At 29.5% G+C, this 16,106-nt stretch overlaps 1 protein-coding gene across 3 annotated transcripts in view; it reads right to left on the bottom strand.

Moving 5' to 3' along the window:
• Window positions 1–16,106, bottom strand: part of LOC127735880 (probable tRNA(His) guanylyltransferase) — a 39,349-nt gene that overhangs the window by 9,913 nt on the left and 13,330 nt on the right. For 2 of the 3 annotated variants that reach the window (XR_007998636.1, XM_052246282.1), the window contains exons 1-3: window positions 9,773–9,833; window positions 9,270–9,605; window positions 4,444–4,620 (exon numbers count right to left, since the gene is read on the bottom strand). Coding sequence is in view for 2 of the 3 variants with exons in the window: in XM_052246282.1 (XP_052102242.1) it covers window positions 4,444–4,620; window positions 9,270–9,373 (281 nt within the window). In the remaining variant the exon portion in view is untranslated. Of the gene's footprint in view, window positions 1–4,443; window positions 4,621–9,269; window positions 9,606–9,772; window positions 9,834–16,106 lie in introns of those variants that run through there. The other variant, XM_052246283.1, reaches the window with a different exon arrangement.

Here is a 16,106-nt window from a genome sequence, read left to right as displayed (position 1 = left end):
TAAGAGATTTCCTTACATAAATGTACATCCAAAAGAAAATGGTGGATAACTTATTAAGCAGTGTTAAGTTGTTTTAAGGTTAACTGATTTATTTTATACTCATCCTAAATTTTCATTTCTCGTTTTACTGTTTCACTAGGTTGCAGTCTCACTGACATTTCTCACATCCTAATTAAATAATTTAATTTTTCTGTTTTTACATAACATGATGTTTGATATAATATATATCAGTTTCTTTGTTACTTAAAAATTTTGTGTTGAGAGCTGATTTGGTAACCTGTGCTCTATTCAGTCACATCTTTTTTTCACACAGGTCAATGTATACAGCTTGACAACTGGCACGGATACTACTGGTCTTTTGTTTAAGACAAGTTGACTTCATTTAAAGTTTGTTTTTTTTGTTGTTTTTTTTGGTGGTGGGAGGGTTAATGCAATTTTAGGATTGTTGTCTCATAGATGTTTAACCAACATCTTTTTAATATATCATAATGTTCAACATAAAACACATTCCTTTACTGTCCGGTACTTGTCAGTTTTTTTATCAGAAAATTATGACGAAAGTGAAGGATTAGCCTTATCAAATACTTGGTATTTTATCTCAATATGTTGCAATAAAATGTCATTCAGAGGTACAATCAATATTGATTCAAAAGATCAGCCAAAGGCCACAATGTTTTTTAAAATGTATGATTTAGATTTGATCAGACAAACCAATTAAACTATTTGACTAGACCAGAAGATGTTTCTACTAAATTTCGGCCTGAATAAAAGAAATTATGTCATAATTTGTGAACAATTAATGATCAAATTATTTTTATTTGAGTTCTTGAGGCAAAATTTTGACATCAAAACAAAGAATAAAATTACAACTTTGAAAGTAAGTTTTACAACGATTCAAAATTTATGAAGTGATTGAGACTAATAACCACCATAGCATGCAATGTCAATAATTACATTTCATCATGACAGATTTAATTACAGTAATAAAACAAAATAAATCTAAAAACTTACAAGCATTCATAATTTGATTTATTTATCTTGAAGGCATACCCATTAAATTACAAAGTTCTCTATGAAGGACTGTGGCTATTTTAATTTTTCCTCTTTTAAGGATTAAGTTTTAAAAAAGGTTTCTAAAATTTCAACTCATTATGTTTGATAATTATTAAATTGTCTATATCAACATTAAAGGTAGTAATTTTTTTCTGAAAAACAGTTGTCTTTTAAAGTTTAGTATAAAGGAACAAAATTAAAATACAGCTAGTCTAAAAAAATCAATTGACCCTCCTAAATTTAATCATCCTCTTATCCTTGCTTTTTAGCAAAATAAGCTTTATTGTTTGTACATATGTATGTAATCAATATCTTCCATAATTTTAATTTTTCAGTAGTTAAAATGGTAAAATATAAATTTTCTTTGGTGTATTCATGGTGACAATTTGCATTTATTTGTTATAAAATATTGCAAAAAAGGGTGTGAAGATGCTACATAAATTTGGTCCAAAGTGGAATTCCAATCCCTTTGAGTAAAACCTTTTTTGATACCATTTGCATGTATTTATCAAGAGATCATATAAAAATCATATGCTGTTTGCTGAATTTTTAGAAAATTGCATAGAAAAGTACGATAAATAAAATTGTATGTCAATTTTACAATATTTTGTGGACCTATGGTCTTCATGGATATGAAAATACTGACTGTCAAACAGATAAAATATATCACAAAAACTCTTGATGTTTCCATAAACTGACTTTGAAGGCTGTATTTTTTTTTCAGCTCTCAAAAAAATTAATTTTATAGCACAATTACTTTCATATGTGAAAAATAAATTAGGGCCAAATTGTAAAACCCCACATCTAGCTATGTATTGCTACCAAATGCAGAATAGGGTTCAAACATTCCATATTTTAATTCATTTCGTTGAAATTAAATGACAAAAATTCAGACGGCAAATCCTTTTGTTCAACCCTTAGACCTGCCTGGTGCTTTGAAGTTTGTTTGATTTGTGCTTGGAAATTTTACAAATATTTAATCAACAAAAATATCTTAAATTCCAGCTTAACTTTTTTACAAACTTAGAATTATAATCAATAGTATGATATTGAACCAATTCAAAGTCAAACTTTGGGAAATCATAAGCATTCTTCTTAAAAATAGAGTTAATATTTTGTCTCATTTATGAGTTATGTTTTGAAAAATATATGAATAAAGTTTTATAAAATAACACACGATCAAAATGATAAATACATACACAAAATTTTGTGTAAATGAGTATAAAATTAACATATTTCTGGCATTTAACACAATAATATTCACTTTCAACATTTAATACAACAACATAATTGAATTTTCTTTTTAGTTATTCTATTATTGGATTGTTGTTGTGCTTATCGACTGTATTCAGGACTCAAATATCTCATTTAAATCAATTCACCAAACTTAATTACCAATACCATTCTGAATACATACATTTAATTAACCTTTAAGATTTCCACAAATAAAATGGCAAAAGGTTAGAACTTTCATTGAATTCATCAATAAAGAGTAAATAGATGTATAAAGACTCCAAATTTAGTATCACAAGCACCAAAATTTCCTTTTATAATTCTTCAAAATACTTTCTTTACTCCTTGTACTTTTTTGTAATCAAATAATTTTAATATGCCTTTCTTGGTTCCTTACAACAAATGGGTATGAATTTAAATTATGTTAAAAAATAATAACTTGCAAAAAGGGTCACAGACACTATTGTGACCTGAACACTATCATGATACTCAAAAACCAATACCTATAGAATGATTTATTGGACTTTCAAATTTAGAATCATGTCCTAGTTGCAATTATCTCTTGTTAATATCTATTCAATTTGGGCTGAATCTTCATGTACTTGATAAAGTTTCATATATCTCAATGAACGTGATCCAATACAATATAATTTTGTTTACCGTTATATACATATTTACATATTTATGTACAATATGATTAAGATTCATTATCAAATTTTCTACTCTAACATTCCCGTTGAAAAGCATTACACAGTCAAACAAAACATAACAAATATTGATTAACGGTGATAACAACTTTTATCTCACAAAAATCACTGGGTATTTAGTTTGTTCACATAATCTTATACTTAGGTAACAATACATAAATCCAAATATTGTTAGTATGTGGTATATCGGTAATGTAAACAGATCAAGTTAGATCTTTATATTGTTATTTACATGTAAGGATTTGTCTATTAGCTTTTCACGTTTAAAACGTTAACTTGTTAAAAAATTCAGGAAAATGTACTTAATAAAAAATCATGTAAAAATAATACTCCATGGTAGGAGTCTATAGTCCAGTGGGTGTTGTTAAATGCCATTTGTCATATTGTTTTTCATTTCATTATGTCTATATATATTGTGTTGTTCAACGGTTTTTTTTCATCCAGGGCCTTATATAGCATATTATAAAGTTTGGGTTTTGCTCATTTTTAAGTCAGTTAAGTGACCTGTAGTCGTTTACATCATCTCATTGGCAATTATACCATACCTCCTTATGTTTACATCGTCTCACTGGCAATTATACCATACCTCCTTATGTTTACATCGTCTCACTGGCAATTATACCATACCTCCTTATGTTTACATCGTCTCACTGGCAATTATACCATACCTCCTTATGTTTACATCATCTCACTGGCAATTATACCATACCTCCTTATGTTTGCATCGTCTCAATGGCAATTATACCATACCTCCTTATGTTTACATCGTCTCAATGGCAATTATACCATACCTCCTTATGTTTACATCATCTCACTGGCAATTATACCATACCTCCTTATGTTTACATCATCTCACTGGCAATTATACCATACCTCCTTATGTTTACATCATCTCACTGGCAATTATACCATACCTCCTTATGTTTACATCGTCTCACTGGCAATTATACCATACTTCCTTATGTTTATATCTAGTATAATCATTACTTTGTTAAATGCTAGTATTCCAAATCTATTACTTTTTTAATTCAGTATGTTATAACAAGACCCATTATTTATATTTCTTCAAATTCCCTTTCGATGATAAATCCTTGCCATATTAGTTTACAATCATCAAGGCTGTTTCAAAAGAAAGAATGAACCAAAACTCAGGTCAGTGTTAGTTATGACCAGGAAATTGAAATTAGTTTAGTCTTTTAAATTTTGAACACTAGTCTCATTCTTTAATTTAATGGAAAAAGAAGGGTTACTGTGTATCAACTCATGAAACTAAACCGCTACATGTACTTGAAAAACTATGAGCAAAGGAACAGCTCTATTATTGCTGTTCTAAATCTCTTAATCACAGTTACCCTTCAACACAGATCAGAAACTATATCTCATTCATGCTACATATGTGTATTAAAGACAGCTCCAGAGATATTTGTTTTATCTTGACCTATGACCTTACCTTCCCCTTCTATTAAATACAGATGTATTTTTCTTGAATACAAAGCTGTATTCATCACTCTGTCCATAACTGAGTACAATATCTTTGTACTCTTCCATCACACACTGTGCAGCTTTAGTCATCAGATTCAACGCTCTATCATCATTAGGCTTTACAAAATGGTGGACATCAGAAAATCTGCAATGAAACAAGGGCATTTGTTTAAGAATGAAAGGCATTCATTTTTGAAAAAAAATATTGTTGAGTTGCTGTCTCATTCATGTAAACATTGTTTTAATCAATTCTTATCACCAATCTTTTCTCCAATTCCCATTTGATCTGTTAAGAAGACAATTTTCAATCTCGCACTATTTAAGTGATTTGTGTTTTTCTCAGTTGAGTAGAAATAAAGTAGGAGGTCACAAGCCTAATATATGTCACTGATGATTCCTAGGAAAACAGCGGTTAACAGATAAACTACTGGTATGGTCTTTCGAACTCAAGGATGTTTCTCAGCTACTTCTCATCATAAGGCTATCCTATCCCCCTTTGATGACATTGAAGCTGAGAAAAAAATCTCTCTGTTTTGAAAACCATTGATATCTATAATTATCTTACACTTTGCTCTGATGGTGGTGGATCCGTAGCTTATGATAGGCACTAGATGATGTTTTTCTTACTTTATTTCTAACTTATTGATTTTACTATATAGAATCTATTTTGAAGTACAGTGGCTAATAACAAAAGTATTAGCATAATTTCATTATCAATAGATGAGTAACTTATGGACATACTTCAGTTATGTTTGCTATGTGCTGTAACATGTACATGTTATATTTATATATATACTGTAGATTTATTTTTTTGGTGGAATACAATTTTCATGGCTTGAGGAGAAATTATATATTTTTGGATATCTGATTCCATGATTTTACCATAGTCTGCAATCAGTGTAAATTGTTTTATACTTCCATCATCGCAAGCAATTCATGGTTGACCAATAGATGTATAAATACATATGGTCAACCTGTACCCACAAAATCCACAAAAACTGGTATCCAACTTATAATAATGAATCCACAGTATAGGATGCCATTACTTTAACTTTGTCTGTCAATTCATTCTTAAATATATCTAGACTTAAGGTGGTTTTTTTTTTACTGAATAAATTGTTAAAATGTGCAAATCAAGTTCTAAAGACTCCTTTGATAATCTGATCGTGAATAATAAATCTAAAAATCAATAACTATGAATAGCAAAGACCAATATTTTTTATTCTAATTGAACATCATTAAGAATATAAATTTAGTAGTTTCATTTATACACAAATGAATATGGATTTTATAAAACTTTAAATAGATTTTACATCTAAAGAATCTTTTCACACTCAAACTCCTTTCACTTATCTTATAAAGCCATATATAAGAATTAAATGTTGCTTTACCAAATATTGTATATCTCTCGTGATATGTATAATTAAGTATGACCTCAATTTAGTTGTATAAATTCATCAATGAACATATTAAAATGCTATTTAAATTTTTTATATCGTTTTTGGATTTTTGCCAACATAGTATTTATAATAAATATATAAGGCACTGTGTTCTTATTACTGAACGCTGCTTTTAACAGGCTATTATTTCAACTTGGAATTATTTTTAATTATGGAATTTGCATAATTTCTTGTGCTTGAAATTTTTAATAAATTCCATGTTCATTCTGTATTATAATGTTCTGAGCGGTGCATAACACTTTCCACACAATGTATTTTGTATAGATATTTTTGTGCGCCGCACAGTACATTCCATTGAAAATGGGCTATCTTCTTTGTATTAGAAAGTGTTGTGTGCCGCACAGAACATTAAAATACATAAAAAAAACATGGAATTTATTAAAATTTCAAGCACAAGAAATTATTCAAATTCCATAATTAAAAATAATTCCAAGTTGAAATAATAGCCTGTTTTTTATTCTTACTTTACACATCAATATTAAATGGTCAATGGAGTAAGGAGACAAAATTAACAGTTCCCTTTTTTGCATTTGTAGATTTTACCATACAATTATTGATCTAATTAATCATTTATAGATGAATACTGGAAAATATTTTATGTCCATGCCAAACAAGCCAGTTTATATGTCACATAGGATATGATCCTAGTTTATAAAGCTTAATGATAAATTGTTGCTTATAAAGATGATAGTTTTTACTTTTATTTTTTTTGACAAAGGGAAACTCCTCAAAATCTTTAATTATTCAAATAAAATATTTTGTTGATAATGTAAGTGTATTAAAACAAATTTTGCAATGTCCACAGAGGATTGTAAAGGGGGTGTGCACAGACAAATATGAAATTAAACGTCCATTTCACGATGAACAATAAATTAAAAAATAACTTACACATTACTTTTTGACCAATTTGCATAACCCAATGAGAAGTGAGCATCAAGAAAGAAAATATGTGAAATAAAAATTGGAAACACATTTCATGAAAATACTCTTAAATTACTGTTTTCTCCATAAGCAAAGTTGACATTAAACAGTTTTGGCTGTCCTGTTTACCCTCTTTTGATTTTGATGCTAAACAAATATTTTCTTATTTATCTATAAATATTTTTTTTCACTTTTCCAACTTTTGATCTGGAGTGTAGCTGATGAAGGTTATTGTAGAAGTGTTAAACCCATAGGAATCGTTATCATCTGTCTTTTTATGTTTGTGCACTTTAGTGTACTATCTATCATCATATAGGCATGTACAAATACATGTATTTTTAGTTCTCATTTATATCCTACATCCTATATACCTATGAACAAGAGTGCACACGCTGAAATGTCTCGCCTTCTTTACTTACCATTGATTTTATGTTGATAGTCCTAAATACAAAGCTTTACTACAAGTAACACATAAACTTAACATGATCCAAGAAAATTAGTTCAAGGTCAGATAAACCAAACGAGAAATACATGTACACCTTACAATCATTCAATAAACCAAACATAGTTGACCTATTGCTTATTGTTTCTAAGAAACAGTCTTAAACAAGAAAACTTAACATTGACCAATGAAACATGAAAATGAGGTCAAGGTCAGATGAACCATGCCAGACAGACATGTAAACCTTACAATCAATTTAGGCATTAAATATAGTTGACCTATTGCTTACAGTATCTAAGAAACAAACTTAACCATGAAAACTTAACATTGACCAATGAACCATGAAAATGAGGTCAAGGTCAGATGATACCTGCCAGACAGACATATACACCTTACAATCATTCCATACATCAAATATAGTTGATCTATTGCTTATAGTTGAAGAAAAACAGACCAAAACACAAAAACATTACACTGAGAAAAGAACCGTGAAAATGAGGTCAAGGTCAAATAAAACCTGTAAGACTGACATGTACATCATAAAATATTTCCATACACCATTTATAGTTGACCTATTGCATATAGTATTAGAAAAAAAAAGACCAAAACTCAAAAACTTAACTTTGACCACTGAACCATGAAAATGAGGTCAAGGTCAGATGACACCTACCAGTTGGACATGTACACCTTACAATCATTCCATATACCAAATATAGTAGACATACTGCTTATAGTATCTGATATATGGACTTGACCACGAAAACTTAACCTTGTTCACTGATCCATGAAATGAGGTCGAGGTCAAATGAAAATTGTCTGACGGGCATGAGGACCTTGCAAGGTACGCACATACTAACTATAGTTATCCTATTACTCATAATAAGAAAGAAATTAACATTACAAAAAATGTTGACTTTTTTTTCAAGTAGTCACTGAACCATGAAAATGAGGTCAAGGACAATGGACATATGACAGACGGAAACTTCGTAACATAAGGCATCTATATACAAAGTATGAAGCATCCAGGTCTTCTATATAAGTATTGTACAACATGTATATGCACATCAATGAAATAGGACACACAAACAACAAAATTTTCAAGTCAGAAGGAAAAAAAATAAAGAAATGATATGCTGCAGCATTGTCATCAAGCAGTTAACTGTCTCTGTTCTTGTCTGTGCCATCTTTGCTAGCCAAGGGTATCAATCAAATTCCCCTCCTCTTCACAGAAGGGGACTGGATCATAACCCTTGGCCAGCAAAGATGTGTTTGCATACATACATGAAACATTATAGATTACATAAGATATAAAGAGTTATTTTGGTGAAATATGTTTATAATTTTTATTTCAAATGTTTTTGTACTTGAAACTGAGCCATTATTCGCTGTGTTTCGTGTGAATTGGTAAAAATGCAAGATGCTAAACCTATTCTTGAATTAACCATTTTATTTCCTATATTTATGTACACAAAACCCCTACCCCTTTTCCTCCTTTATGATCTCATTACAAATTACAGAACTCTGGATGGTGGGCAATCTACTTATCTTAATATCTTTCAGGCAATCTAGCAAATTAAATATCCAATGACTTCAATTTTTCAATTCCCAAAATTTTCTTCAAAATTAAAAGAATCAAATTTTCCAAAACTGTTATTCTATTTTGTCAGTGTTCACCTTGTAACATTTAATGAGTTTTTTAATATAATTTGATAAAATAGTCACGAAAACTTCCTTTCTTTATTTGTGCAAAGTAAAGCGATACACTTTTAATAGTTTAAATATTTAATTAAAACATCCATGAAATAGATCACTAACTAAACTTTTAGTTATAAAAATTTATACCTCAATAAAACAGGTTTTATCTTGAAAGGTGCTTAAACAAGGTGAAATATATGTATATTTTATTTCTGTGCTTGACAAAATTGATCTGTAAACTGGCTTAAACTAATTCTCACATACATTTAGACTCACCTGTGGAATGACTTCCCATCTATTCTAACAACTATCCAGCAATTAGGCAAACATTTGTCTTCCGATTCAAACTGCTTTACATATTCAAATTTACTCTTAGCCATGTTCGCTCAACTTATCCTTCCATAAAAATTGTTTTCTGTTCACACCATAAAAATTGAAAGATTTGTTTACTAAGCAGCAAAAAGATCACAATTCGTTTAAATTTTGAACGGACCCCAGTAACGAAGAATAAAAATCCTTGACAGACGTCCTGGTGGTTACATTATTATGACTGAAAATCCCATAAATTTAAACGGAATCTTGTTGACTGTTTAGTACTTCCAGTTAAATGGACTGAAAAATAAAGCAAATAAGATAATAGAATTATCCCTTATGTTAAATGACAAGACGATGTTTGGCACACTTAATTTATGCAACGATACATTACAATACAGGAATCATTTCAAACTTTAATAATATCGGTTTTAAATCAAAGATGTTGAAAACATGATATACATTACCTCACCGTTAAAAGATACAACTATTCTGTATTGTATATCAATTGTATTTCATACCTGAACGAGTGTTTGAATATTGATACATACAAATGGCATTTACCCTTTTAATCTCGATCAGGTTTTTAAAAACATCTGAAAAATTCCAATTAAGGCAATTTCGATATTTACCTTGTCAAATTAATTTGCAAGCTTTATTCATTCATTGAAGGTAAATAAGTTTGTATAACTTAAACTCGAACCCTTAATGTGTTTTAGATGTTTGTAAAGTAGTAAAAGATTGTACATTATCCTGGTTCAATGAGAAATTATTATAAATGACCGGGATACATGTACAATATTTCTGAGTTATACAGTAGTGATTTAAATAATGAAGATTTCAAACAAAGTTTATATACAGATTTCCTTATCCCTAAAGGGCTGTTGTTAGACCTGAACCAAAATGTCTCTGAGCCAGACTATCTCAAAGATCTATTGTAAGGCTCTTCCTTATGTCGGTTCTTATTCTTATGACTAAATGTCCTATGGGGTGGTTTAATTTTCGATAAATGGTAAAAATGATTCTAATCAATGATTTTACATGAATTCTTAAATTAAGTCTATTTTACTATGGTTTTTAGGATAAAGTTTTGCAACTAAGCTATCATTAAATATATTTTAGTGCTACCCCTGTGTAGGGTCAACAGAACCATGTGTCTTTCCAGCGAATGCTGCTGTCAGTGTAAAAGTGTAATGTTGATTGACAAAATCTTAAGTCCATAATCAGTAAATGACGTGGATATAAGCAATTAAAGGCAACATTTAACATTGAAATAAACCCATACTGTATAGTCGGCTAAAAAAATCCCAGACAAATCCACTCATCAGTAAAATACAGGATAATAAAATATATAAATTTTAATTCCAACATTGCTTCTCTCAATTTTTTTATAAAATCCAACAAAGTTATTGATGTCTAAAAAACTCTTACCCCAGACTGTGACTAAATTTTAACTGCAAATGAAAATCCTTCTAACAGTATAGTAAGGAAAACAAAGAACCAATAACAAAATTTTACTCTGATTACTGTATTTTGATCATAAAATAGCTTGTGTCCTAGTTTTATGAAATTCAAATAAGGTTTGATAAAGTTATTGATGTCTTAAAAAACTTTAACCATAGAGGTGTAATACCACCATTGATTTTCCCCTATTAGTCTTTGTTAAATTTGCACTTTTCAAAAAATTGTGCAGAATTTATCTTTGTTTCAAATAAAGAAATACTTGGCATGAGTAAAGATTTATCCTGTCCAGTACTATAGAAAAAATTTCACATAACATTTCATTGCATATAAGAAAATAACCATCACTGGAAGTTAACCAATCAAATTTTCCCCCTTTTTTAACCTGTGTACAAGCTTTAGTAACCATGTAACCTCAAGTTTCCAAAATATTCTATAGAAACTCCAAATAAAGAAATAATGGTGCTTTGAAATACCCAAGATATATGTTTATGACTCAGAAATGTTTTACTGCAATGAAATGTAGGATCAATTACCTACAACTGTCAAATTCAAGGGAATATTTTTTTTCGACCTATTTTCGTATGCAACCGGATGTGACGTACTATGATTTGGTGGTATTACACCTAAAGAAGACTTTTTTGTTAAATAAACTAAATGTGACTTTTTTCCTTTGTAATACTGGTTATTTCAAGCATTCCTGTCAAGTTTTGTTATACTCAGTTCAATAGTTTGAGAAAAATCTAGTATACGACATCTACAGCGATTCGAGCAAAATTTCTTCGAAAAATCCAAACCAAGCCGCATCATGATAGAATATAGTGTGGACCAATAAATGATCAAATATTTATCTCATCTGCCTACAAACAGTTGAGTATGATACAAAAGATGACTTTAGGATGATAAATATTACTAATGGACCTCTTTGTCTTCCTTATAAGGTCTCTTTTGGTCCATTTATACCTCTCATTTCCTCAAAATTTCTACTTTTTAGGCCAATAAATAAAAATTTTGGGGTAACTTTCACTCATTTATGATAGAAATGTTATTATAAATGATTAATTGAAGTATTCAAGCTGAATGAACTATCCGTATAAAAGTTTACTGTCTCCAAGGAGGTTTCAATAAGTCCTTACGTAAAACTTAAATTTACGCCGCATTCCAGAGAGGGACATAAAAAACTTCTTTTTTGGTGAATAATTTGTTGTTACTGCTTTAAAAGTAATTTCATTTACTTAAAACTATATATTTATTAAAGTATTTCTAAGGAAAAATTTTCTAGTACTGTAAATTCAGAAATTAATGCGTGCATTTATTATTGCGATTTTGTCATTTTAGACTAAAATGAGATTCTAATTTTTGCGATATTGAGAAAAATCCTGTTTAATTCATATAAAAAATTTCAAAATGCGAGTTTAAATTATTGCGATTATAACCCTGTCGCATTTTTCGCAATAATAAAAACATCGCAATAATTTCTGTATTTACAGTATAGCAGAATATAAGAAATAAGGAGAAAAAGCTCCCCAAAACTCTAAGTATGGCTTGTTCTGTCAACTAATATTCATGGTAAAGTCCTATTTCAAGGAAATTTTCTCATAAAATGTATTTTGGAGACTCAATCCACTCAGAATATTTCATTATTTGTAATATTTCACTTAAATAGCAAGAAATTTTAACACATGAGAGTACTCACAAGGTCAAAGGTGCATGTACAGCTTCCCATATTATAATAGGTGTAATACCACCATTGATTTTCCCCTATTAGTCTTTGTTAAATTTGCACTTTTCAAAAAATTGTGCAGAATTTATCTTTGTTTCAAATAAAGAAATACTTGGCATGAGTAAAGATTTATCCTGTCCAGTACTATAGAAAAAATTTCACATACATTTCATTGCATATAAGAAAATAACCATCACTGGAAGTTAACCAATCAAATTTTCCCCCTTTTTTAACCTGTGTACAAGCTTTAGTAACCATGTAACCTCAAGTTTCCAAAATATTCTATAGAAACTCCAAATAAAGAAATAATGGTGATTTGAAATACCCAAGATATATGTTTATGACTCAGAAATGTTTTACTGCAATGAAATGTAGGATCAATTACCTACAACTGTCAAATTCAAGGGAATATTTTTTTTCGACCTATTTTCGTATGCAACCGGATGTGACGTACTATGATTTGGTGGTATTACACCTAAAGAAGACTTTTTTGTTAAATAAACTAAATGTGACTTTTTTCCTTTGTAATACTGGTTATTTCAAGCATTCCTGTCAAGTTTTGTTATACTCAGTTCAATAGTTTGAGAAAAATCTAGTATACGACATCTACAGCGATTCGAGCAAAATTTCTTCGAAAAATCCAAACCAAGCCGCATCATGATAGAATATAGTGTGGACCAATAAATGATCAAATATTTATCTCATCTGCCTACAAACAGTTGAGTATGATACAAAAGATGACTTTAGGATGATAAATATTACTAATGGACCTCTTTGTCTTCCTTATAAGGTCTCTTTTGGTCCATTTATACCTCTCATTTCCTCAAAATTTCTACTTTTTAGGCCAATAAATAAAAATTTTGGGGTAACTTTCACTCATTTATGATAGAAATGTTATTATAAATGATTAATTGAAGTATTCAAGCTGAATGAACTATCCGTATAAAAGTTTACTGTCTCCAAGGAGGTTTCAATAAGTCCTTACGTAAAACTTAAATTTACGCCGCATTCCAGAGAGGGACATAAAAAACTTCTTTTTTGGTGAATAATTTGTTGTTACTGCTTTAAAAGTAATTTCATTTACTTAAAACTATATATTTATTAAAGTATTTCTAAGGAAAAATTTTCTAATACTGTAAATTCAGAAATTAATGCGTGCATTTATTATTGCGATTTTGTCATTTTAGACTAAAATGAGATTCTAATTTTTGCGATATTGAGAAAAATCCTGTTTAATTCATATAAAAAATTTCAAAATGCGAGTTTAAATTATTGCGATTATAACCCTGTCGCATTTTTCGCAATAATAAAAACATCGCAATAATTTCTGTATTTACAGTATAGCAGAATATAAGAAATAAGGAGAAAAAGCTCCCCAAAACTCTAAGTATGGCTTGTTCTGTCAACTAATATTCATGGTAAAGTCCTATTTCAAGGAAATTTTCTCATAAAATGTATTTTGGAGACTCAATCCACTCAGAATATTTCATTATTTGTAATATTTCACTTAAATAGCAAGAAATTTTAACACATGAGAGTACTCACAAGGTCAAAGGTGCATGTACAGCTTCCCATATTATAATAGGTGTAATACCACCATTGATTTTCCCCTATTAGTCTTTGTTAAATTTGCACTTTTCAAAAAATTGTGCAGAATTTATCTTTGTTTCAAATAAAGAAATACTTGGCATGAGTAAAGATTTATCCTGTCCAGTACTATAGAAAAAATTTCACATAACATTTCATTGCATATAAGAAAATAACCATCACTGGAAGTTAACCAATCAAATTTTCCCCCTTTTTTAACCTGTGTACAAGCTTTAGTAACCATGTAACCTCAAGTTTCCAAAATATTCTATAGAAACTCCAAATAAAGAAATAATGGTGCTTTGAAATACCCAAGATATATGTTTATGACTCAGAAATGTTTTACTGCAATGAAATGTAGGATCAATTACCTACAACTGTCAAATTCAAGGGAATATTTTTTTTCGACCTATTTTCGTATGCAACCGGATGTGACGTACTATGATTTGGTGGTATTACACCTAAAGAAGACTTTTTTGTTAAATAAACTAAATGTGACTTTTTTCCTTTGTAATACTGGTTATTTCAAGCATTCCTGTCAAGTTTTGTCATACTCAGTTCAATAGTTTGAGAAAAATCTAGTATAATGTAAGAAGACATCTACAGCGATTCGAGCAAAATTTCTTCGAAAAATCCAAACCAAGCCGCATCATGATAGAATATAGTGTGGACCAATAAATGATCAAATATTTATCTCATCTGCCTACAAACAGTTGAGTATGATACAAAAGATGACTTTAGGATGATAAATATTACTAATGGACCTCTTTGTCTTCCTTATAAGGTCTCTTTTGGTCCATTTATACCTCTCATTTCCTCAAAATTTCTACTTTTTAGGCCAATAAATAAAAATTTTGGGGTAACTTTCACTCATTTATGATAGAAATGTTATTATAAATGATTAATTGAAGTATTCAAGCTGAATGAACTATCCGTATAAAAGTTTACTGTCTCCAAGGAGGTTTCAATAAGTCCTTACGTAAAACTTAAATTTACGCCGCATTCCAGAGAGGGACATAAAAAACTTCTTTTTTGGTGAATAATTTGTTGTTACTGCTTTAAAAGTAATTTCATTTACTTAAAACTATATATTTATTAAAGTATTTCTAAGGAAAAATTTTCTAATACTGTAAATTCAGAAATTATTGCATGCATTTATTATTGCGATTTTGTCATTTTAGACTAAAATGAGATTCTAATTTTTGCGATATTGAGAAAAATCCTGTTTAATTCATATAAAAAATTTCAAAATGCGAGTTTAAATTATTGCGATTATAACCCTGTCGCATTTTTCGCAATAATAAAAACATCGCAATAATTTCTGTATTTACAGTATAGCAGAATATAAGAAATAAGGAGAAAAAGCTCCCCAAAACTCTAAGTATGGCTTGTTCTGTCAACTAATATTCATGGTAAAGTCCTATTTCAAGGAAATTTTCTCATAAAATGTATTTTGGAGACTCAATCCACTCAGAATATTTCATTATTTGTAATATTTCACTTAAATAGCAAGAAATTTTAACACATGAGAGTACTCACAAGGTCAAAGGTGCATGTACAGCTTCCCATATTATAATAGGTGTAATACCACCATTGATTTTCCCCTATTAGTCTTTGTTAAATTTGCACTTTTCAAAAAATTGTGCAGAATTTATCTTTGTTTCAAATAAAGAAATACTTGGCATGAGTAAAGATTTATCCTGTCCAGTACTATAGAAAAAATTTCACATAACATTTCATTGCATATAAGAAAATAACCATCACTGGAAGTTAACCAATCAAATTTTCCCCCTTTTTTAACCTGTGTACAAGCTTTAGTAACCATGTAACCTCAAGTTTCCAAAATATTCTATAGAAACTCCAAATAAAGAAATAATGGTGCTTTGAAATACCCAAGATATATGTTTATGACTCAGAAATGTTTTACTGCAATGAAATGTAGGATCAATTACCTACAACTGTCAAATTCAAGGGAATATTTTTTTTCGACCTATTTTCGTATGCAACCGGATGTGACGTACTATGATTTG

The sequence above is a fragment of the Mytilus californianus genome, unplaced genomic scaffold (assembly GCF_021869535.1).
Source record: "Mytilus californianus isolate M0D057914Y unplaced genomic scaffold, xbMytCali1.0.p SCAF_3, whole genome shotgun sequence".
Classification (NCBI taxonomy): domain Eukaryota; kingdom Metazoa; phylum Mollusca; class Bivalvia; order Mytilida; family Mytilidae; genus Mytilus; species Mytilus californianus.
The sequence above is the reverse complement of the archived record's forward strand: the minus strand, read 5'-3'. Positions and strand labels throughout refer to the sequence as shown.